At 33.0% G+C, this 25,543-nt stretch overlaps 1 protein-coding gene across 1 annotated transcript; it reads right to left on the bottom strand.

Moving 5' to 3' along the window:
- Positions 1 to 4,101: 4,101 nt before the first annotated feature.
- Positions 4,102 to 8,516, bottom strand: LOC104904111 (PI-PLC X domain-containing protein At5g67130). The gene is made up of 9 exons (XM_019251994.3): positions 8,200 to 8,516; positions 8,061 to 8,132; positions 7,856 to 7,981; positions 7,624 to 7,761; positions 5,501 to 5,599; positions 5,081 to 5,384; positions 4,768 to 4,991; positions 4,572 to 4,658; positions 4,102 to 4,489 (listed from the first exon to the last, which is right to left on the bottom strand). The coding sequence occupies exons 1-9, from the start codon at positions 8,209 to 8,211 to the stop codon at positions 4,337 to 4,339; spliced, it is 1,215 nt and encodes a 404-aa protein (XP_019107539.2). The 5' UTR covers positions 8,212 to 8,516; the 3' UTR covers positions 4,102 to 4,336.
- Positions 8,517 to 25,543: the final 17,027 nt, after the last annotated feature.

The following is a 25,543-nucleotide window of genomic DNA, read 5'->3' as shown; positions in this document are numbered from 1 at the left end:
CTTGGACTTTGCATGAATCTTGATAGGTAACTTGCAGCAAACATGATATCAGGTCTTGTTGCAGTAAGATACAGTAAGCTACCAATCATGCTTCTGTATATTCTCTGATCCGCCTTCTCATATCCATCATTCTTGCATAACTTCTCATCTGCTTGAAGTGGAGTTGTCACAAGATTGCAATTCCCAACATGAATTTCTTTAGCAGACCTTCTGAATATTTCTTCTAGCAAATGAAAATTTCTTGTGGACTTTGATCAACTTCCATACCAAGGAAATAACTCAAAAATCCTAAATCAGTCATCTCAAATTCATGCATCATTTTTCTTTTGAAATCTAAAATTAATTCTTGATTATTACCAGTGATGATTAGATCATCCACATAGGAAAGGATAAAATATCTCCCTTTTGATATTTCTTCACATAAAGAGTATGCTCGCTAAGACTTTTCTTAAACCCTTCATGCTTGAAATAATCATCAATTCTGCTGTACCATGCTCTAGGAGCCTGTTTGAGACCATACAGAGTCTTATTGAGTTTCAAGACTTTGTCTCCTTGCCCTTTCACTTCAAATCCAAGTGGTTGTTGAACATATATTTCTTCATTCAAATACCCATTGAGGAATGCTGATTTAACATCCATCTAATGTACTTTCCATCCTTTTGAGGCGGCTAAAGCTAAAACAGCTCGAATAGTATCATGTCTCGATATAAGAGCAAATGTCTCATTGTAATCAATGTCAAATTTTTGAGAATAACACTTGACAACAAGAATTGCTTTATACTTCAAAACGCTACCATCTAGATTGAATTTAGTCTTGTATATCCACTTGACTCTGATGGCTTTCTTATGAGGAGGTTTCTCGACAAGTTCCCAAGTTTCCTTCTTTTCAATCATTCGAATTTCTTCTTCCATAGCTGCCCTCCATTCTGAGAATTGAACTTCTTCATTAAAGTTTGTGGGTTCAATTATGGCAATATGACAAGATTCACATTCTTCAATTTCATCTATTTGTGAGAATATTGCATAAAACTCTGTGATTGTCTTTTTTCCTCTAAGACCTGTAACATTCTCAAAAGATGGTGTGATCTGGGAAGAAAATGGTGCTTGAGGCGAATTTAATGGTATATGAGGTGGATCAATTTTTCTTTCGTTTTGGGAAGAAGTTGCTTCTATTATCGGAATATTGATGTGTCTCTTTTCTTCTTTATTTGTTTTCCAATTCCAAAATGCATCTTCGTCAAAAGTAACATCTTGACTTATGACAACTTTTTCATCTTCAAGGTTGAGAATTCTGTAACCTTTTGATTGTGAGCTATAACCGATAAATATTCCTTTCTTAGCTTTAGCATCTAGCTTGCTTCGTTTCTGATCTTTAACATGGAAATAGCATATGCTGCCAAACCCACAAAAATGTTTTATTGAAGACTTATACCCGGACCAAGCTTCAAGAGGTGTCATGCCTATGACAGCTTTGGTCATTCCTCGATTTTGAACGTAAACTGCAGTGTATACTGCTTCTGCCCATAACTTCTTCGGAAGTACTTTCTCTTCAAGCAAACATCTAGCCATTTCCATCACTGTTCTGTTTTTCCTTTCGGAAACACCATTTTGTTGTGGTGTATATGTAACCGTCAGTTGATGCTCAACTCCTTCATCTTGAAAAAACATGTCAAATTTTGTTGATGTGTATTATGTGCCATTATCACTTCTTATGGTTTTTAGTGAATAACCACTCTGAATCTCTACAAAAAAAAATTCATTTGAGGAAAACAGAGAAGACCCGTGACTTTTCTTTCATAAAGTTACACCCAGGTCATTCTTGTCAAATCATCGATAAAAAAGAATAAACTACTTACTGCATCCGTTGAAAGTGTTTCATAGGACCATATACATCTGTGTGTACAAAATCAAATTTCATTGTTGCTCTCCGTGCTCCATCCTTAGGAAATGGAAACTTGTGCATCTTTCCAAGTTGGCACGTTCCACAAAAATCTTTACACTGATGTAATTCTGGAATATTCTTTGACAAATTGGTTTTTGGATAACATATGGAGGGACTCAATATTGCTTTGACCCTACCTTTCGATGCCATAACCAATATGTCTCATTGCTTTCAGCTTTGTAAGCATTATAGGTTGAATATGACCTTTTCACGGGGAAACACTTGTTTGTCATTGGCACTTTTGCAATCTCCTTATCGGAAGGATCAAATATCTTGCAAGTGTTACCTATAAAGTGAACTGAATATCTATTCCTCATCAGCTGAGGCACACTTAGTAGGTTCGTGTCTAGTTCTGGAACATATAAAACATTATTGATTAGTCTTCTTCCTTTGTTTGTTTTTATAGCAATAGTACATTTACCGCATGATTAGACAATTGCTCCATTACCTATCCTTATGAGGATTCTTATTGATTTATCCAAAGTGATGAAACAAGATGGATTCTTAGTCATATGATTACTACATCCACTATCGACCAACCATACATCATCTTTGGATGTTTGTGAAGCAAGATACATAGAACAAATGATCTTAATCATGACATTCAGAAACTTGGGCTTGAGCTTGTTTTGGCTTCTTTCTACAAAATCCTTTTCGATATGCCCACACATTTTGCAAAAGTTGCATTGAGGTTTTCCTTTCCATCTACAATCTTTCTCTAGATGGTTAGTTCTCTTGCAAATCCTACATGGAGGGTATTTTCCTTTATTCCCTCCAGAATGGCTAGAACTATATTTTCCGTCAAATTTTTTGCTATTACATTTTGAGTTTGCCTGGAAAGCTTTTCGGACGAACTATGATCCGTTCTGCTTTTATCCCTTTGTTCTTATGCTTTAAATAAACCAATCATTTCCAATGCACTTAACATTGATAAATCTTTTGTACTTTGGATAACACTAACAGGAGTGTCATACTTCTTCGTTACAGTGTCGAACACTTTGGAAACAATTCTCTCCTCTTTAACATCTTCTCCATATATTCTCATTTGATTGACAATGTCTATGACTCGTGAAAAATATTGATTAATATTCTCATTATTAGACGTTGTCAAGTTTTCAAATTCCGCTCTCAAGGTTTGGTGTTTAATGCCTCTAACTTGGGCACTTCCTTGAAATTTGGTGCTAAGTGTATCCCAACCTCCTTTGCCGTCTTAGTAGTGACTATTCTTGGAAATATAACATCTATCATTGCATTTTGTAGAATATGCAATGCATTTTGGTTCTTGATTATTTCCTCCTTAGAAGGTTCACCACCGCTAACGAGAGTTTCTGGGGTTGTGGGAGCACTTTTTGCAGGGCCATTTTCTACAATGTCCCAAAGATCTCTTGACTTAATATTGTTTTCATTTTTACAACCCAAAAGTCATAGTTTTCCCCCATCGAAAACAGGGACCATTTGATGATTAATACTTTGAGTTGCCATGCGGAAGATGATAGAGAATGTTGCTCAAAAATAAATTATATTATTTTAGAACACTGGCTCTTGATACCAATTGTTAGCCTTATAATAGACTTAGTGCACATATTGTGCAAAGAATATAGATATACCTACGTAAATATATGGAGATAGGAGAATATAATATTAAACAATAAAATTATGATGTATAACTTCTCTGCTTTGCTACATACTTATCCGAGCCTATTTACTAAGTAAATGAGAGGTTTTCTCCCTTACACATTCTATCAATGAATAATATAGAATCTCAATAATAAGCAATCATTATTTAGTAAATTAATAATAGCTTGTTATTAATAGAGGATGAGAGGAGAGGCCATAATTTAACACTCTCGACCTCTATTAATAACAAGACTATTATTAATTTACTAACTAATGATTGCTTATTATTGAGATTCTATATTATTCATTAATAGAATGTGTAAGAGAGAAAATCTCTCATCAACTTAGTAAATAGACTAGTATAAGTATGTAGCAAAGCAGAGAAGTTATACACCATAATTTTATTCTTCCATATTATTCTTCAATATTATATTCTCCCATCTCCATATATTTACGTAGATATATCTACATTGTTTGCACAATATATGCACTAAGCCTATTATAAGTTTAACAGAAGGTGGGAGTATTAAGAGGATTGGAAATGAAAAGATCTAACAGACAGCTTCATTGACTGTTAATAAGTAAAAGGAGTAGTTACAGAAAATAACTATCATCCTAACAGCCCAACACGAGATGCAATAGCCTGTATAATATTTACTATATTAACTAAGAATAATTTGGTTCTTCATCCCCTTACTCCCCCAAAATAAAAGAATGATAAAAAAAAAAAGATATGCAAACAATTGGTACTATGCCTAGCACTCGCAGGATACTGGATCACAATGCCATCAAACAGGCAAGAGAAATGATCCCAAAGATCCACCAGATCCGAAGCAACTGCTTTGAGTAACCAACGCTCGCAATAGGTGCTATCATAGGTGGGTCAGGGCCAGCTTGAGGAATATTGCAGGATCCGAAGGTCATGTTTGCCTGATAACAAAACCCATTATGCCTAGTGAATTTCTAATGCCAGCAATTGCACATAAAATAGATTTGGGAAGAGTTTACGTACCCTGCACTCAGTAATACTTGCACATCCACATACTAGATGTCCATTCATCTCATCAACAGCAGCTGAAACTCCACCTCCATCACTTCTCTATAGCATCGAAGTATAGAAAAGGAATCAAACAACTTCGTACGGAGTAGAAGAGATTTGGTAGTAATCAAAATTCTCATAAGGTTGTAGCATTCATCACAATTAGTACCTTGTAAAAATCAACAGTTACGTAATTGGCCCATCTTTTTCCTGACTCGTTATAACAGGTGCTCAGCATACTTTCTAGCGGAGCAGAATTGTGCTTGCACGCAGAGGCTAGGTTTGGTGCAGTAGGAAAATAGTTTACCAGCACTAGGGATATAGTACTAGTGTTCATAGGACGTGATTCTGCACGATTTGGACATGAGCCAGCTTGCATTCCCCCATCACCATCTGAATATGTAATTTTCAATTTGGAAATTTGATCTTAGACCTAGCTTATTTCATATAACTGCACAAGAAGTATAATTATATTTACTCACATTGATTTTCCAATACATATCTCCAGTTGTAGGCAATTCCTTCAGCAGCCTCTTTATGAGCCTTTGAAGTGAATACTAACAACCGCTGATTTTTCTGAATCATATCATCAACTGTGGGCCAATTTCCCCCATTTTTGGGCATTCTGGAAACTGGAAACCAAAACTTCCTGAGGCCAGCAGAGTCAAATAACTTTGTCAAACCCTTAGGTGATGTAACGTAGTCTTCAATGAAGATGGTGATGATCTCAGATGGGTTTGCCTCGAGGAATGTCTGCATCTCATTCAGAACTTCTTTTGCAGGTTTCTAATTAATAAAAGTCAGTCACATAAATTTAATAAATCAGTGGAGGGAGAAATCAGAGAATTGAAGTACCAGACATGTTTAAACAGGCAACAGAAACTTCGTGTGGACATACTTACAAAAGCTGTATAGTTGTAACATTGCCCACCAAAGGAGTGGCATAGCCAGACATCGTTTTCAAAGTCATACATGTCAAGCATAAATCCTCTAACACCATTCTGCAACAGGAGAAAATGCCAACTTTCTCAGAATTAGTCATCATATTAGATCATTGTATGGTACATTGTTTTTTATGTTTGGATCAGGCAGTGGAGGGGGGAGCATTCTCATGGTATGAGTTTACAAGCGTAAAGGAATGATTTGAAAGAAAATAACAATTAGTGTCCCTTAAAAAGCCTGTGAATATAATAATCGGTATTCAATTACAGAATTTAAAATATGAGCAATTTTTAATGGCAAAACTAGTGAAAATTTAATACAGCCTGATATCAACGATTTAACTGTGACATCAACAATAAATTCTACGATTATGTAAAAAAATATTACTATTTCTTATCGACTAAAGACCATACCACTATGACTCAAAATGAACCCTGTTGAGGGCAGGCCGCAGGGCCGCATGGAAAGAGAAGTATAGAACGTAGTCATGTAGATGTACCAGCCTTACCCCCCCCCCCATATAGTCGAAAACAACATTCCATAATCCATACTATAGTTAAATATGTACTTTCTCAATTTTCAGTTTCATCATTACATTGTCCATCAAGTGTAATTCTAATAAAAATGAAGATCCTTAATCACTTTTCTTAAGATGCATATTTTATTAATTTGGAGTGACACATTGTACCAGTTGAAGCGGGAAAACGCCAAATTAAGAGTCAAAGTATGCTCAGTAGGTTGTCACGCCTGATTATCCAGTATCCACTAAACTATCTTCACAAATTCCAGCATTGGATAAGAACTGGAGTAAAGAATTTATCAACAAAAGGTACACTTGTTTAATCAATAAAGTTACACCAGGCAAAGTAGCAGACATGTTGGTGGCCAACAATTTCTATTGTTTTTCTAGACAAAGTGATGCTTACATTATAATACCAGCAAGCATGTTGTTCGTACATTAGAAGTCAAGATTAATCATCTACTGACCAACTTCTCCTTTTTTTTTTCTTTGATGGCCATCTACCAACTTCACATGAAAACCAATTTCCTTAAAAGGCAGAAGAACCTTATATTCCACAAATAAAGAGACTTTCTACAGTCCATCACCGAGTCTTTCTTTTTGCACTTTATTAGCATGTTCACATATGAGCAGTTGTAGCACATTTACTTCACATAGAAAAAAATCCAAATATGAGCAGTTGTAGCATATATACTTTTTGCAGATTATTCATCTACCGACCAACTTCAAATAGACAAAATCCACATCAATCAATGTGGTGAAAATAACTTGGAGACCATAACTAACACAATTAAGGATCTAAATGTACTAAATGTGCATAACACCATTTTTTTTCTTCCTTTACTCCTCCTCTATGCCATAGAAGTATAATACCCTGTCCTTTTGGACTTATTTTCAGTTCAGTTTAGTTACTCTTTGCATTTCAGTTTCTCTCCGTTCAGTTTAGTTCAGGTTCTCTCCGTCCAAAAGAACGGGACTTAACTCCTAATCCCTCAACTAAAACTTGATAACTGGGTAAAACCAGTGTAATGAAACAGCAAAACAGACTGTAAATATGGACAATTTCCGTCGTAGAATTCACAAGTTCAGGTTTCTGTAACTAGTTAGAATTCACAAGTTCAGTTTTCATCCCCAGTTTCTTGGGAGGGTAAGTGGCTACTCAGTGCTAATGCCATCCCATATTTGTAGCATAGCTCATGCTCGGAAAAAAAGGGGCAACGAAAATGCACATTTTTGTTGTTAAAACAGAGACTACTCTAGTCCACAAAAATCCATAATCACAATAATTGTCATTATCAATTCAAATCTGCATCATTAGGCATTTTCTAATCTTATAGTAAGTACAACATTCCCACTCTCACATTACACATTCAAATTTCAGCTAAAACGAGTAAACGCAAATCAATTACCGATCACAGAGCACAATAAAACTCACTCCAATCAAGTCACACAGAAGCACAATAATCAAGAGTATCATGCACTTAAAAAACCTAACAACTTCAGAACCCTAAAATTAGCAACACTATAGTAATTATAGTAATAATAACATGCAAAAAAGCTTACATTAAGCTGAGATGTAACAGAATCCTGCTGATTCGAAGGAGCAACAATCACCGAACCAGTGGCCGATTTCTGGCCGAATCTCGCGAACGAGTTGTGAGTCGTTAACCACGAATACTTGTTGAACGGCAATCCTCTCACCTTCAATTTTCACACACACACACAAATAATCATAATTATCATATTTTTTAAAAAAAAAATTAAAAATCACAAACGAAAGTAAGAGAGAGAAGACCTTAGAAAAAGGATTGATAGGTTGAATTCGAGTACAGCGAAGACGAAGATTGCGATTCGCTAAACAAGTTTCGCAGTGAAGTCCTTGATCGCAATTTCGATCAGAAATGCATGTTTCACCGAGATTCTGTTACATAAGAAAGTAAAATGAGTTCAAAAAAAGTGATATATGACTGAAAATTTTGAAGAAAAAGTGGTGAAATAACCTGGAGAGCAGAGGTGAAGTTGAAGAGAATAGCGAGAATGATGAACAGAGTTGAAAGTGAAACTTCGGTTTTCTGGTGCAAAATTGAGCAAGAGTTAGAAGAAGATGAAGTTAGGAGAGAGAAAGAGGAGAGAGAATACCTTAAACACCATTGTTGAATTTAGGAGTGAAGAAATGAGGAAATTGCGGGGAAATGAATGGAATGCTGTGTTAGTTATGTACAGTAAAATAAATGAGTAGAGAAAAAAGGGGTTTTAGTAGGGGATTTAGGGAGAGCAGTTGAGATGGAAGATATGGAGAACTGGAGGTTAGTGGAATTGACGTCTAGTCTATGTTGTGAAGTCGATTTTCGTACGCTTCAGCCGCCTGGTTCTCCAATGGAATTTATTTAAGTAACGGCTTCCTCTTTAGAGAATACAAATTTTGATATAAGATGGACGATGGTACCATAATGTCGTTCGGCAAAAGTAGGCTTTCAGTAATCTTATAAGATGGCACTTTTATAAATGATCAAAAAATAAGATCAAGTATGTAATCTTATAAAAATCTTCTTAATAGTGAATGAAAATAAAATCATGAGTTGATTAGGATGAAAATTTTGCATGGAGTGAGTGAAATGATGAATAAGACTGTGAGATGAGTGATGTCAAGTGTTATTTTCTGACTGGTTTTTACTTTTTTTGAAATTTACATTAATTCATTGATTCAAAGTCATACGACATTTATAATAGAAGTCAAAACGAAACAAATACATATCAAAATGAGATAAATACAATTTTAATATGACAAAACCATGATCGTTGAGTAAATCTAACACTTATGAAAACCCTCGTCTTTCACATCGCTGTTTGAATTCTGCAAGGGGGTCTAGCGATCTTATGTAGTTTTGAATTAGAATTGGATTCAATTCAAGTGATTGTAAACGAAGTCCTGACATCTGTTGCAACTCCAGAAAAATTTCGATCAACAAAGCAACCTCTTGAATTACACAAAAACCGAGAAATAAAGTTTTCAAACTCTCACATGGATAGAGATAAAACCCAATTAGTAGATAGAATCCAATATATGGATAGAAAAATTCTCCATTAGAAAGAGACTGAAGTTTATTAGAAACATAAACATAAAAAAAAAACTAGTAACAAAAGGAGAAAAGGGGCTTACCACGGCCAAAAGGGTGGCGGTAGCTCCTAGGTTGAAAAATAGGATTTTGTGGAAGAGGAGAGAGGAGGCGTCTGATTTTTTCTAGCTAATTGGGTTTTAGAATATAGTAATTGTTATATAATTTTCAACGGTTCTATTTAAAAAAAATTACAAAATGAAAAAAAAATTAATACCAATGACTCTATTTTACCTTTTCACTATAAATAGAGACCGATTTTGCTATATTTTGGACAAAAAAAATTTCTAGATATTTACTGGTTTTCTCTAATTTTGCTTATTTTATATGAAATATCTTTTGTTTTTTACTAACAAGTAAAGAGTAAGAGCAAGAAAAATAGTTGGGTGGGGTCAAAAGGTAAGAGAAAGAGGAAAAAGTAGTTTGGATGATTTTTTTTGTTGTTCACGGTTAAGAGGATAGGTGGGAAAAGATCTAACGATGTTATTTTTTAGAGAGAAAAAGTTAGGAAGAAAGTGTGATGATCTTTGTTTAAGATCATGAATAATGGTAACTGTCTTTGAAGGTTTTTGAATTAATAGTTGTTGACAAAATTTAAATATGTAAATATTATGTAAAAATAGTAGCTACTCAAGAGTTAATGATCTTATCTTTTAGCAAAAGCTATTTTTTTTTTTTTTTTTTTGAGGGGATAGCAAAAGCTATTCATGAAGCTAAAAGTTACCTAAATTACTTGAAAGCTACCTCCATAAGCTATTTTGGTGAATTATAAAATAATTTTTCAAAAGTTAAAATAAAGCTACTCAAAAATTTCGCCTTACACGCCCTATAAGGTATAATAAGTACTAATTTATTGTTTTAAAAGGGTCACTTTTATAGCAGATGTAAGTCATGTAACCCATCATTTAAAAAACACATTTTTCACTAACAAATTGACTTTTTTTACACTCTTAACATAATTTTTTGTAAGGCAATCTTAGAAGACTTACTACTTAGAAATTATTAAAAAAATTGTGTACGATGTTTCAAACTTATGGACTAATGCTTTACATTGTTATGATCTTACCTGATGTGTGCTTGTCACAAAATGTCAATTCTAGGTCCTTAAATTATACATCGTTTTATCTTGTTAAATACACAAGGTATCGTCCGGACCCAACAACTAGATTGAAATTATGAATATGTGTACATAATAATGTTGCTATTGTTGGTTTCATCTAATTTAATTGGTAAATTCTTGTGGGATTGTACTCAAGACTTGGGATCGAAGCTAGTCTGATCACTCAACTTCTACTACTTCCCCCGTTTTTTTACATGTTACACTTTTAAAAAATTCGGTTTCCCAGGCAAAATTTTAATAAGGGATTAAGAGAAAGTAAGGATAGGGATTAAAAGGAGTGGGGAACACCAGTGCGCCACCTCTGCGTCCACCACAACCAAAACGACCACTGACACCACCAAGTTGACCACCGACACCCTCCCCCTTCCCTTCCCCTGCTGAACGCGCAACCCCCCTTCTCATTCCCTTGTAGTAGCGCGATTGGGTTTTTCGGATGGTGGGGTGGGGTTTTCGGCGGGTGGGGTGGTGTTTTCGAGGCCGGGGTGGGGTTTTCGGCGCGTGGGGTAGGGTTTTCGAGGGGTATGTGGGGATTTCGGCGAGTGGGTGGAGTTTTCGGTCGCTGTAGTGGGGTTTCCAGTGGGTGGGATGGGATTTTCGACGGGTGGGGTGGTGTTTCGACGGGTTGTGTGGGGTGCGGTGGTCGAGAGGGGGGCTGCTGCAGTGGTAGGGAGGAGGGTTGAATTGGACTGCTAGGGTGGGTGGAAGAGGGATGGTGGTTAATTGTTAATTGTTAATTTAGGTTAAATTAAATAGGTTTATTTTGGTCAATCCTTATAAGTAAGGGTAAGTTGGTAATTAACAGGTTAAAACTTACCAATTTGGAAAAAAAAAAGTGTAACATGTATTTTGCACCATTCCATTTAAGCAAAGTGTAAGATGTAAAAAAAAGGGAGGAAGTGTAAGATAACAAAATTTTACTTAATTTTTAACAGCTAAGTTAGGATAATGCTAACTCCGTGTTTTTTTTTATAGTTGAGGATTTGGTATTATTTGATATCCTTGGCCAAATATTAAATTTCCTTAGTTTCTTTATACTCCCTCTACCCGTCAATATATTATCATTTCTCCAATGTACGTTTTTTTTTATCAAAAATATCTTTGATTACATATTAGTAAAATTATAGAATTTTGATTTTCCTAATGTACACAATGAGACGAATCAAAACAAAACTCGATATGATTATATTTTTTCTAATAAAAAATGGAAAATATATTAAGGAATGGAGGGAGTATACCATTCGTTTCTCTACAATTAGGAGTTAAATAAATCTAAATATCGTAATACATCTTTAGATTAGCTTTTTATATATATAAGGATTTCACCCCCTAAAGTCATTTTTATTTATTATGTGCACGTTGTATCTAATAAAGAGAAGAGTATAATGCACATTGCACAATTTAGATGAGACCTCATGCATACTTCCATTATTAGATTTCTTCCAACATTAGTTTGGCTGGGGTAGTTTTGCAGAGGTAGTTAGCTCCACTTACGCAACAATAGTATGAATTATGATGCGTGACGGCTTAATTTCAAAACTGCAACCTCCTTGTTGTATCGGAATGAAATTGTTCTTTGCAAGGAAAGAAATGTTAGATTCATTGACTTTATGGCCATTGTAAGCACTCAGCAGTACATTAGCTTGCAATTCCGTGCATAGAACTCATTGCTTTTGCGGCTTCAGTTAACTTGACGCCTGACGGCAATGTATATTCATGCAGCAATTTTAATTTTTCTTTTTTTTTTTTTTTTTTTTGAAGGGTTGCAATATTGAGTACTTGAGAGTTGAGTATATTACTATTATTTCAGGGAAAGAAAAACAGCTAATAGGATTTTTTTTTTTTTTTGATTAGCAAAACAAACTTAGGCAAACACCCACTTAGGGTGTGTTCTGTTCACCTTAAAAAATTAAGTTTCAGGTCCAATAAGTTCAGATAAGTTCAGATAAGTTGCAATAAGGTCTAATAAGGGCAATAAGCTCCAATAAGGTCTAATAAGGTCCAATAAGTTCCAATCAGGTGCAATAAGGGTGCGTTCTATTCAACTTATTGGACCTGAACTTATTGGAACTTATCTGAACTGAACTTATTGAACCTGAACTGAACTTATTAAACCTGATTGGACCTGATTACACCTGATTCAACTTATTGGACCTGATTGAACCTGATTGGAACTTATTGGACCTGATTGAACCTGATTGACCTTATTGGACCTTATTGGAACTTATTGACCCTGATTGAAACTTATTAGACCTTATTGGACCTGATTGAAACTTATTAGACCTTATTGAACCTGATTGAAACTTATTTGACCTTATTAGACAAAAACATTGACCATGAATAACATAAATATTACCACTAACGTAAATACTACCCCTCAATTTTTTTTATGGAATAATAATTATTATAATTCGTCCTTTAAAAATAATGATTATTAATTATCTCTTATGATAATTAATTTAACAAAAAGATTACTATTTATATATTTGCCTATACATAACTTTCATCACTAATATATCTAATAGTGTTGTTTTAATTTATAAAACACTAGTAGAAAATCAAAAAATTAATAATCATTATTATTATTGTTAACCTTAATTATTATTATGTAATTATTATTATTATTATTATTATTATTATTATTATTATTATTATTATTATTATTATTATTATTATTATTATTATTGTTAACCTTAATTATTTGACCATGGTTATAATTATTATTAACCTTAATTATTATTATGTAATTATTATTATTATTATTATTATATGTAATTATTATTATTATTATTATTATTATTATTATTATTGTTAACCTTAATTATTTGACCATGATTATAATATTATTCAATAGCAATATGAATAATCAAATAATAGACAATAATACAAGTATAATACTATACATTGTGGTACTTTAATAAAAAATTCTAATAATACATAATCAGCTAATAGTAATATGAATAATAACATAATAGACATAATATAAATAAATAATAAAATAATAGACATAATACAAATAAATAATAAAATAATAGACACTAATACAAGTATAATACTATATAATCATTGTGGTACTTTAATTATAATTTTAATAATAACATAATCCGCTAATAGTGATATGAAATTATGAATAACAAAATAGTGGACAATAATACAAATTTTTATTAAACATTGACTATTTGGACCTTATTAGACCTGATTGGAACTTATTGAACCTTATTAGACCTGATTGGAACTTATTGCACCTGATTGGAACTTATTGCACCTGATTGGAACTTATTGGACCTTATTAGACCTTATTGGAACTTATTGAACTTATTAGACCTTATTGCAACTTATCTGAACTTATCTGAACTTATCTGAACTTATCTGAACTTATTGGACCTGAAACTTAATTTTTTAAGTTGAACAGAACGCACCCTAAGTTCCAATCTGGTGCAATAAGTTCCAATCAGGTCTAATAAGATCCAATAAGGTCCAAATAGTCAATATTTAATAAACATTTGTATTATTGTCCATTATTTTGTTATTCATAATTTCATATCACTATTAGCTGATTATGTTATTATTAGAATTTTAATTAAAGTACCACAATGATTATATAGTATTATACTTGTATTAGTGTCTATTATTTTATTATTTATTTGTATTATGTCTATTATTTTATTATTTATTTATATTATATCTATTATTTTATTATTCATATTACTATTAGCTGATTATTTTATTATTAGAGTTTTTTATTAAAGTACCACAATGTATATTATTATACTTGTATTATTGTCTATTATATGATTATTCATATTGCTATTAAATAATATTATAATCATGGTCAAATAATTAAGGTTAACAATAATAATAATAATAATTATAATTACAATATTTTGCAATAATAATTATAATTACATTATTTTATTATTTATTTGTATTATGTCTATTATTTTATTATTTATTTGTATTATGTCTATTTTATTATTCATATTAAAATTTGTGCTTTTCTACTAGTGTTTTATAAAATCAAAACAAGACTATTAGATATATTAGTGGTGAAAGTTATGTATAGGCAAATATATAAATAGTAAATTTTTTTGTTAAATTAATTATCATAAGAGATAATTAATAATCATTATTTTTTAAAGGGCGAATTATAATAATTATTATTCCATAAAAAATTTTGAGGGGTAGTATTTACGTTAGTGGTAATATTTATGTTATTAATGATCAATTTTTTTGTCTAATAAGGTCAAATAAGTTTCAATCAGGTCCAATAAGGTCTAATATAAGGTCTAATAAGTTTCAATCAGGGACAATAAGGTCTAATAAGTTTCAATAAGGTCAATAAGTTCCAATAAGGTCCAATAAGTTCCAATCAGGTTCAATCAGGTCCAATCAGGTTTAATAAGTTTCAATAAGTTCAGTTCAGGTTCGATAAGTTCAGTTCAGATAAGGTCCAATAAGTTGAATAGAATGTACCCTTAGTCGGGGCCAACCTAAAACATCCTTGCGGATGATAACGGAGAAATCAATACAATAAGGGGGAAAACAATACAGAAGGGAGGGGTAACTAATAACTATGGCCTTTATTAGCCATAAAATCCGCCGCTCGGTTTGCTTCCCGGAAACAGTGTTGAATCTTGCAAACAACCAGATATGACATCAGCATGGCTAGCTGCATCAGAGAGCAAGTTAGTTATCTTCCAAGGCATATTCCAACATTCGTTAACCGCATTCACAACAGAGAGTTTGTCGCCCTCCACAGATAAATGAGAGGTACTAATGGAACCAACCCTTTTGAGACCTTTTTAATAGCCCCAAGCTTCAGCCTGTAAAATAGAAATATTAGGGCCCAAATTTTTAGCAACTGCAAGCAAAACCTTACCATAAGAATCTAAAACAACTAATAGGATATTGATAGTGATTTTTGCTTTATAAATTGGGAAAATAGCTAAGATCTCTACAATTTGAACTAAAGATGGTACAAGGCCGTACTTGTATTAGGTCGGCTCAAGACTCATTAAAATTTTAAGAGGATGTGTACAATATTTAAAAATGAGGCCTTTTATAATTACCGTGAATGAAACATCAAAATAGCTTATTAGAATTTGAAATTCTTATGTTTTTCAAACACTAAACTTGGTATTGAATTCTTGAAATTGAAATTCTGAATTTGAATTGAACTATTTGAAATGAAATATGGGTAACCAAACACAATTTTTATGTATGGCTAATAATTGGTGTAATGTTTGTTTGAGACATAAGTAGCTGCAAGGAAAACAGTAGGCTTGCAATTATTTCGGGTTTGTTTCTTTGCAATTTGCGGGGCTAGGAATTGCATGGGCTCTTTGTTCTTTGTCTGTTATTTTTGATGCGCTTGGCTTTTGCTTGGTTCCTATTTTTTGCTGGACTACGACTTCATGGATTTGTGAGATATTGATCTTGACATCACGTTATCAAACACGTGCTACATATATTCTGCTCCCTTGAATTATTATTGGCAAAAAATTACTTGTAAATCATGGAAGACTTTACTAGAGAATAATAGAGATGACTTAAAATATGGATGTATAAGGGCCAATGGAAAATATCTAGGTAGATAGGTTTTTCTTTAAAAAAAATTTCATTAATTGAAGGTCTAACGGTATCTATAATAAATATTAAAGAAAAAGAAGATACAATTAAACAAGGTTAAATCAAATTCGTTTTTGAAGAAACTATAATAAAGAAGATCGAGCAATACAACGCATCCTCCTTGTATTTGCTGAATCAAGCAGCTATTGGTGAAGAATTATATTATTCTGACATAGTTTGAGAAGAGCATTCTTGATCGAGTCATGTTAAACACATTCGAGATTATAATACCTTCATGTCGAGTCTCGAACTTCAACCAATAAGAATAATTTCTCATACCTAAAACCAAAAAACCACACTCACAGCTCTCATTGGGGAGAAGAAGATCTCCACACCATAGACTAAAAACCCCATAACATGGTTTGAAGAAATGTCATTAAGAGATATTAATTTATTCAACAAAATAAGAAAATGAACTAAAAACTGAAAAGAAAAGAAAAAAAGGGCTTACTATAGATGAAATCATCCATGAGACCATGACAGTCCCTCACCGATGAAAAAGGGGTAGAGGAGGCTAGAATTTTAGAGAGAAAAAAAGGAGGGGGAGACTAGGGTTTTATATCTAGGCAGATTGGTTCAAATATATACTTCCTCTCTGTTTTTACAATTATCTCTATTACATAAGGGAAGGGGGGAGCAACGGTGTCCTCTTTTGAACCGACTATTTTGCCCCCCTTCCCTTTCTATCCCTTTCTAAATTACAAAATGAATATCAATACCAAAATGAGTTCAAACAAAGCCACCAAAAATTAATTTTCAACAATCACTCAGAAATCACTTATATGAGGAAACTTTACAAATCACTCATAGAATTGAAAAAATCATGTTGTAAAAATCACGCAAATCACGCAAATGATCAGGAAAATTTACAAAACTAAAAATTATCTTACAAACTAAAACTAATATACTAGGACGTCAATACATACAAAAACATTCACAAAATTCACTTACAAATCATTGTTCTCAATTACCATTAACAATTACACACTCATAAAAATTACCTATAAATACAATTCTGAGAAAAATATAAGATTTTGACAGTGATATCATACATTCGTCCATCGGCGATTTGCGAACTTTCAAACAGGTACATAATTCTTTTAATCTTCAAAGTTATTTCACATTATTCGACTGTTATGTAGTTGAAAAAATGGAGATAGTAGCAATGAGTTGAAAAGGGCTTTTATATATTTAGACTTAAATTTGATTCGTTTTCATATAAAATTAGAAAACAAGATGTGTATGAAATTTGATTCATTTATGACACTGATGAAAAATTTACAAATTTAGTTCTTTTTTAAAAAAATTCTCATATAAATTTTTTTCCCAAAACTTTTGCAAAATATCCATGTTCAGAAATAAATTTTGAAAAACAAAACATATCAAACCTTTTTGCGAACAACTTTAATTTTGCAAAAATCCATTTCAGAAAAAAAACAGTTACATTAATTTGCGAAAACCATTTCATGCAAAATCAGATTGTGCATGAAAATTTAAAAATTTCATTTCAAAATATAATTGAATCTCAAAGTGTTAAAATTTAGAAAAGGAGAAAAATAAAAAATGACCATTTTATGCGAAATCAGATTGTGTATGAAAAACTTAAAATTTCATTTCAAATATAATTGAAACTCAACGTGCTAAAATTTAGAAAAGGAGAAAAATTAAAATGACCATTTCATGCAAAATCATATTGTATATGAAAAATTTTAAATTTCATTTCAATATATTTGAAACTCAAGGTGTGAACATTTAGAAAAGAGAAAAATTAAAATGATGAAAATTTAAAATATCAATTTGTGAAATCATAATTTAGAAGTTAGACAAGGAAAAAGAAAAACTGAAATTGTATTATACTTTTCGGTTACGATTTTGGGATCATAGACAAATTATTGAAATTCATGATTTAAGAAATTACCTTTCTTTGTTACAAAATCGACCCAATTAGATCTACTGCTGCTTAAGACTTGAATTGAAATGCTTGATTTTTTTTAATGTTGTTCTTTGATACGTTGACTTGAAAATCTACTATTGCATGTATTTCCTTGAAGTTGTTCGCAAATTAGATCTACTACTTAAGACTTGAAACGTTTGATTTTGTTATTGTATATTGCATACTTGGATGAACTGGGTTCCTTCAAATATGAACTACATTCCTTCAAAATATAGGTTGTAGATTTGTAGAGAGAGAATGAATAGTTAGAAAAGTACTGAAATTATACACTGAGAGGGGAAAGAGAATGAATAGTTGGAGAAATATTTTTTTATTGGTCTGATGGGTCTTCACTCTGCACCGATTTAAGTGGCAAATAAGTATATGGACCAACTATTCCCGGTTAACAAGCAAGATTTTTTCTTTAAAAAAAAAATCCCTCTAAATTAAATCAGACAGGCAGTGCACAAGTTTTATTGCTCAAAATAAAAAAAATTCAAACCAACCCATCATGATTCATTTGGATGGAATTTCAATCTATCACCTTAACTACTAATACATCATATGGATAAAAAAGAAACTACTCTTATCTAAATCAAAGAATTACTATCACAATTTTCCACTAACAAACCACTTTTCACCAATTATGTAAAAAAAGTATATTGCAAGTTAAATTATAATATGATATTTATATGAACAGAACAGTACATAATTAATTAGTAAAGGGACATATTACTCCCCTAAGAAAAAGGATAATATTTTTTTTTTATGGGAAACAATCTTTTATAATTTTTCTCACAACTTAAAACTTTACAACATTTTGTATTTTTCTGCGAGAAATCAAAAACTATTATAAATTACAAAAATGAATAAAACCAAAAAAAACATGACGATATTTAATAAAGAACATCAACTGATTATAAAAGAACAAGCGCATATAAGACTTGAAAAATAAAAAACTATTCAAAATCACAAAAATGAATAACAACATACAAAGAACATGAAAGAATCTTATTCACAAAATGAAGGTGAACTTAAATACTAACTTGCATTTTCAGTTTATTTACCATTTAGTAATAATTAGGCCTAAAAATATTCTCGCACGCATCGCGTGCACAAAAGGCTAGTTGCAATATAGGACGAGGTACAACACTTAAGGAGAGGAGATACATAGAAGGATAAAAAGATGGATATATATGATGATCGATCGGGAAGGAGATTGAGGGAAACCATTGCTAAATAATTCCATCGTTCTGCAATAAGTGAAACAATCCTGTTTTTGTATGAAATTTCCTTAAGAGAAGTGATTCATTTATTTTAAAACGGATGAAATATATGAAAAGATTGCAATTATTTTAAAATTTTGTGAAAGAATTGTAAAATTCGAAAGTGAAGCTTTTGGGGTCCTACGACTTACGAGAATTTACTAATTCTACAACCAAGGGAGGAATTCGTTGTTACAGTATATACAGCATAAGAATGTAAGATGTTAAGAGGGAAGAACAATAATAGTATGAGCCTTGCATATGGTCCCATTGCTGAAAAGTGTGAAAGAGGTAACACAATTTGAAGTTCGTACTTGATCTATGGAATACAGTGTTCAATTCTCTACAATTGAGCTTAAAGTAAGATAAATGTTTTTCCTTGTGAAAGTAATCAAACAAAATTTAAGATGAAAGAGAATGATACATCTTTGATCTACTTTTCAATGTTCCTACGTACTTTTGGCACAACTACAACTCTACAAGAAGGAGAATTTGAGGATAGTGAAAGGGATGATATGACTCATATTATATTTCCACGTCTCCATGGAACTTGGAAGTATGGTTTTTTCATTGGAGATGAGCATATTGATCAATTAAACATGCATGTCAATTTTAATGTTTAAACACCATGTTCATTCACTTACGATTTTACCAATTATTATGAATTATACTTCAATTTGTTCTGTTGTGTGCGTTTTTAAGTTGATATTGTTGAAATCTTACTAGATTCAAGAATATTTTTTTTTTTTGATGAGAACGAGAGTAATGAGAATGGACGTCCAAAATAATAACAACGGTGCATCAAGATTAATATATTAGTGGATTTAAAATAAATTTAAAACATTTAATGAGGTTAAATAGTCAAATCTTAAATTTAAAAACTACAAATTTTTCTTTAAAAAAAATCCAAAAAACTAAAATTTAAATGGAGTTAGGGCCTGTTCTCCCCAGCTTATTTTCAGTTCAGTTCAGTTCAGTTCAGTACAATTCAGTTCAGTTCAGTTCAATTCAGTTCAGTTCAGTTCAGTTCAATTCAGTTCAGTTCAGATCAGTTCAGTTCAGTTCAGACCAGTTCAGTTCAGTTCAGTTCAGCTCTTGACAATACTTTTACTCTCACATATCACTATTCATTTCAGTTCAGTTCAGTTCAATTCAGTTCAGTTCAGTTCAGATCAGTTCAGTTCAGATCAGTTCAGTTCAGTTCAATTCAGTTCAGTTCAATTCAGATCAGTTCAGTTCAATTCAGTTCAGTTCAGTTCAGTTCAGCTGTTTTTTGCCGAAGAGAACAGGCCCTTAAATGACTCCACAACTTACCACGTAGATCCAACCATGACTAGCTAGGATATATACGGATATACCTTATTAGACTTGCTACTATTTTTATTGGTTGATTAAATTCAAGTAGAAGCCAATGGTGAAGGATTTATGTCCTCGACTTAAATGCAATTACTAATATATAATGGATCGTATTATAGAGATAATAAGTTCGTAATATTGGGTCGTCTATACGTCTTGCTAGAGAAAGCTATAGAACTTCGGATTAGTAAATAAATAAACCCGAAGCCCAATGTAACGGATCCTACAAGGTCACACATTAAACTTGGATCAACAAAAAAACCTAGAGCCCAAGAGGGCCCTAGGGTGGCCGGCCAAGAGAGGAGAAAAGGAGAGAATCTGACCTAAATACTTTTATATATTTGGGTTAGGCAGAAAAGAAAACAATCAGTTTTATTCTCTTATTATTTTCTCTCTCCTATTCTCTCTCTTCAAAAGTCACGTTATACTCCAAGAAAACAAAGAAGAAGTTTCTTCCTTTCCAACTAGCATTGGTGGAGTGTTGATCCGGGTTGGTGGACTAAGTAGAGGAATCACATCTGAGATTCTCAATCCGGGTTCTTCAAGCTTTGTGGAAATCACGCTACAAAGGTTATTTCTAAACTTGTTTGTGATCCTTAATTAATATGCATGTGATCCTGATTTAAGTGCTTATGAATATGATTCATGAAATTCCGCTTTATAGTACTTATATATTCCTACAGTGGTATCAGTTTTAGCCTCTTGCATATAGAATTTTGGTCATAAAGTTTAGTTTATGTATGATTAATTTTAATTTGATTAAGGGGAGGAATTAAATTATGGATTGAATAATTAATTGAAATTTGTTAAAAAGAGTTTTAATTACTTTCTTTCTCAATATTTAATAGCCGAAATTTCAACCTCCTAAACCCTAATTTTCGAAATTTATAAAATTCTGATTTTAGATCTCTAAATTTCGAAAATAAATTCATATTATTAATTAAATTTTCATGCTTAAAATTGTTTATGTATGAATATAAATTCATATAAAAGGTGTTTTGTATGAATTAGTGATTAATTATATGAATAATCTGAAAATTAATTAAAATAGAGATTTTAAATCTAATTTTCTGTATTAAGCATAAAGAGTTATGTTTAATTTAATCAAGATCACCTAATTAAATTTACAAAAGGTTGTATTTTTAATATCCTTCAAGAAAAGAAAAGAAAAGGATTTGAAAAACAGAAAATTGAAGGAAGAAAGAACAGGAGCAGTGGCTGCTCCGGTGTCTGTGGTCTGCCGGCGAGGTCTCGGGGAAGTGCGACGCGAGGCTGGCCACCAGCAGTCGCGTCGGATAGAGGTCGTGGCGGCAGCACGACGCACGTTTGACGTGCGAAGCAGTGCTGCTCGCTGCAGTTGCTGGTTGCCGGCGTCTGGGTCGGTTCGCGAAAGAACGGCGAGTCGCCGGTGAGGTGTCCTGAAGGTCGCCAGTGAGGCTGCCTGAAGGTTGCCGGTAGTCGCTGGGTTTTGCGTTGTTGGCTAATAACGTGAACTAAGTTCACGGTTCTTCAACTTATAAAATAAAAAAAAAAAAAAAATTTTTGATAAAAGAACGTGACTTTAGGACTGGGCAGCAGCCAATTTTTTTTTATTTTATCATTTTGGAAGTTTTAATTTTGAAAACAGAATTTTGAGAAAGATAAGTAAATTTCAATTATATTGACTTGGTCATAATTTCAATCCATAATCTGATTTTTTAATCTAATTAAAATTAATTAGGCTAGTTTTAAGGGATAGAATCTTTAGGTGATTAGTTATTACTTAAAATTTTATCTTCTTGCTTTAATTAAGAATATTTGATATTTTAATTGATTGGCAAGTATATATGTGATATTATTATGTGGCTTTTATATATGATATATTTGCTATGTATGACTAGTATGGCCCAAATTAAGATAGAAAATACGATCTGCGTATCGTGATGTATTCTTGTAATTTTAAATACGATCTGCGTATCGTTAAGTATTTTTGTAATTTATTTAATTTAGTTATTATGTAAATTATTTTGATACTTATGTAATCCAAAGAAGAGTCCATCAAGAGAAGGCCCATGGAAAAGGTGGATGGAGATCCATGAAGAGTCCAAGAAGGAGCCTTGATGTTAGTTCTTAGGATTAGGGGCCATACTAGATCATTTTATTTTCGCATTTTATTATCTTTAAAATGCTTATAAGTTTATTGTATGTTGGTTATTGATGCGCTAGAGTTCACTAATTCATAACAACATAATAAACTTAGGCCCCGTAAATATTAAGGTTTGCTTTTCCAAACATAAAGTACTTATAAAACCCTTAATTAATAGTAATAGGTCATGCCTCCGCAGGGTGTTATCATTAATTTTGGGATATAAGGTAAAATTGCGAATTTTACAACTTAGTTTGGTTGTCCTTAACAAAATTATCAAAAGCGTTTTGAATTTTGAAGCAAGAGATAGTTAAACATGCGATGTTTATCCATCTAAACAAGAGTTATAAAATGTTATAATTAGTAAAAGAGTTTACTTACCTTGATAATGTAACGTTATGATAAGGCCTCCGTCTGCTTAGTGTTACATGTTGATAGGATCTTGTAAAACACTTATTCATAGGGGACTTTAATTTTGAATAGGTGGTCAACCTAGAAACCTTTACATGTTTTAGGTTGCTTTATAAACATAAAATTGAACTTTGCCTTATTTTTCTGTCTGTAGATATCATGTCTAATAACAACAACAACAACTCCGGTTTCAACATTCGTCCTTTTCTGGAAAAGGACAGACTGAATGGTGAAAATTTCCTTAATTGGGAAAGGACCTTAAGACTCGTTCTGAGGTTTGAGGGTCGAGAGGACGTCTTAGATACCCCGCTTCCTGTAATAACTGATGAATCAACTGACGCTGAAAAACGTCGTGCAAAACAGGCTAGTGATAAGTCTATACCAATCACTTGTTTGATGGTAGCAGCCATGGAGCCGAACCTCCAAAAGAGGTTCGAAACCAAGGATGCCTACACGATCATGCAAGAGCTGCGGGCCATGTTTAAAACTCAGGCCCGAGTTGAGCGGTATGAGACTAACAGGGAGATCCTTGAATGTCACTTGAAGCCGGGTCAAGCTGTTGGCCCCCATGTGTTCGAAATGATGGGTCTTTTCGAAAACATGGAAAGACTTGGGTTCCCTTATAGGCTCGAGTTGGCTACTGACATCATTCTCCACTCACTACCTGAAAGTTTTAATCAGTTCAGAATGACCTACAATATGAATGAGTCTGAAAAGACTTTGCAAGAGCTGCATGGATTGTTGGTCAATGCTGAAAGGAACATCCCTAAGGTTGAACCAAAGAAAGAGGTTTTGTTGGTTCAAAAGGGAAAGGGTTTCAAAAAGAAATGGGCAGGAAAGAAGGACAAAGGCAAGCAAGTTGCCACTGTCGCTGAAAAACCTAAGCCAACCGCCAAGCCCAAGGTTGCTGCGCGGAAAGCAAGTGCTTCCACTGTCACAAGATTGGACACTGGAAGAGGAACTGCCCGATATACTTGGAGGAAATAAAGAAGTCTGGGGCTTCTACTTCAGGTATATATGTTATAGAAATCAATTTGACTTCTACTTCTTTATGGGTATTTGATACCGGTTGTGGTTCTCACATAGTTAATGATGTGCAGGGACTAAAAAGAAGTAGGAAGTTGGCAAAAGGCGAGGTAGAGCTACGCGTTGGAAATGGAGCACGAGTTGCTGCACTTGCCGTCGGGACTATAGTCTACACTTGCCATCTGGGCTTATTTTAGAATTAAATAATTGTTATTTCGTTCCTACAATAACTAAGAACATAATTTCGGTTTCAGTTTTGGATTCTGAAGGTTTTTGCTTTGAAATAAAGAACAAATGTTGTTCCATTTCTTACAATAATATGTTCTATGCCAGAGCTAATTTGATAAATGGTTTATATGTGCTTGATAAATCATTACAAGTCTATAACATAGATAGCAAGAAAAGAAATCAAATGATTCTAACCTAACCTATATTTGGCATTGCCGAATGGGTCATATAAACCAAAAGCGCATTCACAAGTTACAAAAGGACGGTATAATTCCATCATTTGATTTCGAATCATTTGATGTATGTGAATCATGCTTAATGGGTAAGATGACAAAATCACCATTTACTGGAAAAGGTGAAAGGGCCAGCGATCTTTTAGGACTCATACATACAGATGTATGTGGTCCTATGAGCACAAAGGCAAGGGGAGGGTTTAATTACTTCATCACCTTCACTGATGATTTGAGTAGATATGGCTATATTACTTAATGAAACATAAGTCGGAATCTTTTGATAGATTCAAAGAGTTCCAAAATGAAGTACAGAATCAACTTGGTAAGACAATAAAAGCACTACGATCCGATCGTGGTGGTGAATATTTGAGCCAAGAGTTTGATGATCATCTAAAGGATTGTGGAATTCTTTCACAATTAACTCCACCAGGAACACCACAGTTAAATGGTGTATCTGAAAGGAGGAATCGAACATTACTAGATATGGTTCGATCTATGATGAGTCTTGCTGATCTACCGATTTCTTTTTGGGGATACGCTCTCGAAACTGCTGCACACACACTAAATAGGAGCCCGTCAAAGGCTGTAGAAAAGACTCCATATGAGTTATGGAATGGAAAACCTCCAAACTTGTCTTTTCTAAAAATCTGGGGATGCGAGGTCTATGTAAAGCGGTTACTATCAGACAAACTCGCACCCAAGTCAGATAAATGTCTCTTTGTGGGATATCCAAAAGAGACAAGGGGTTATTACTTCTATAACCGTCAAGAGAACAAAGTGTTTGTTGCTCGTGATGGTGTCTTTCTTGAAAAGGAATTTGTTTCTAGAAAGACAAGTGGGAGTAAAATAACCTCGAAGAAATTCGAGATGAGCAACAACTGGACGTGGCTCACACCATGTCAGAGACGGCCCAACAAGACGAAAGTCATGTTGAGGAGATAACGTATTCAACGCATGAACCTCCTACCGTCCCATTCGAAGTTGAATCAAGCGAAAATCTTCAAACTGTTGAAGAGAACGTTTCTCTTGATGCTCAGACCCCGCG

This window comes from Beta vulgaris, chromosome 9, assembly GCF_026745355.1.
Source record: "Beta vulgaris subsp. vulgaris cultivar EL10 chromosome 9, EL10.2, whole genome shotgun sequence".
Taxonomy (NCBI): Eukaryota; Viridiplantae; Streptophyta; class Magnoliopsida; order Caryophyllales; family Amaranthaceae; genus Beta; species Beta vulgaris.
Note: the sequence above shows the minus strand (reverse complement) of the source record. Positions and strands in the feature narration are given on the sequence as shown.

Bases quoted from the DNA above. Each gene is read 5' to 3' on its own strand.
- LOC104904111 (XM_019251994.3), bottom strand. The intron at 7,982-8,060 runs GTTATTTCACCA...CTTATGTAACAG, and splicing joins ACTTCACCTCTGCTCTCCAG to AATCTCGGTGAAACATGCAT. The intron at 5,385-5,500 runs GTAAGTATGTCC...TTTATTAATTAG, and splicing joins GTTACAACTATACAGCTTTT to AAACCTGCAAAAGAAGTTCT.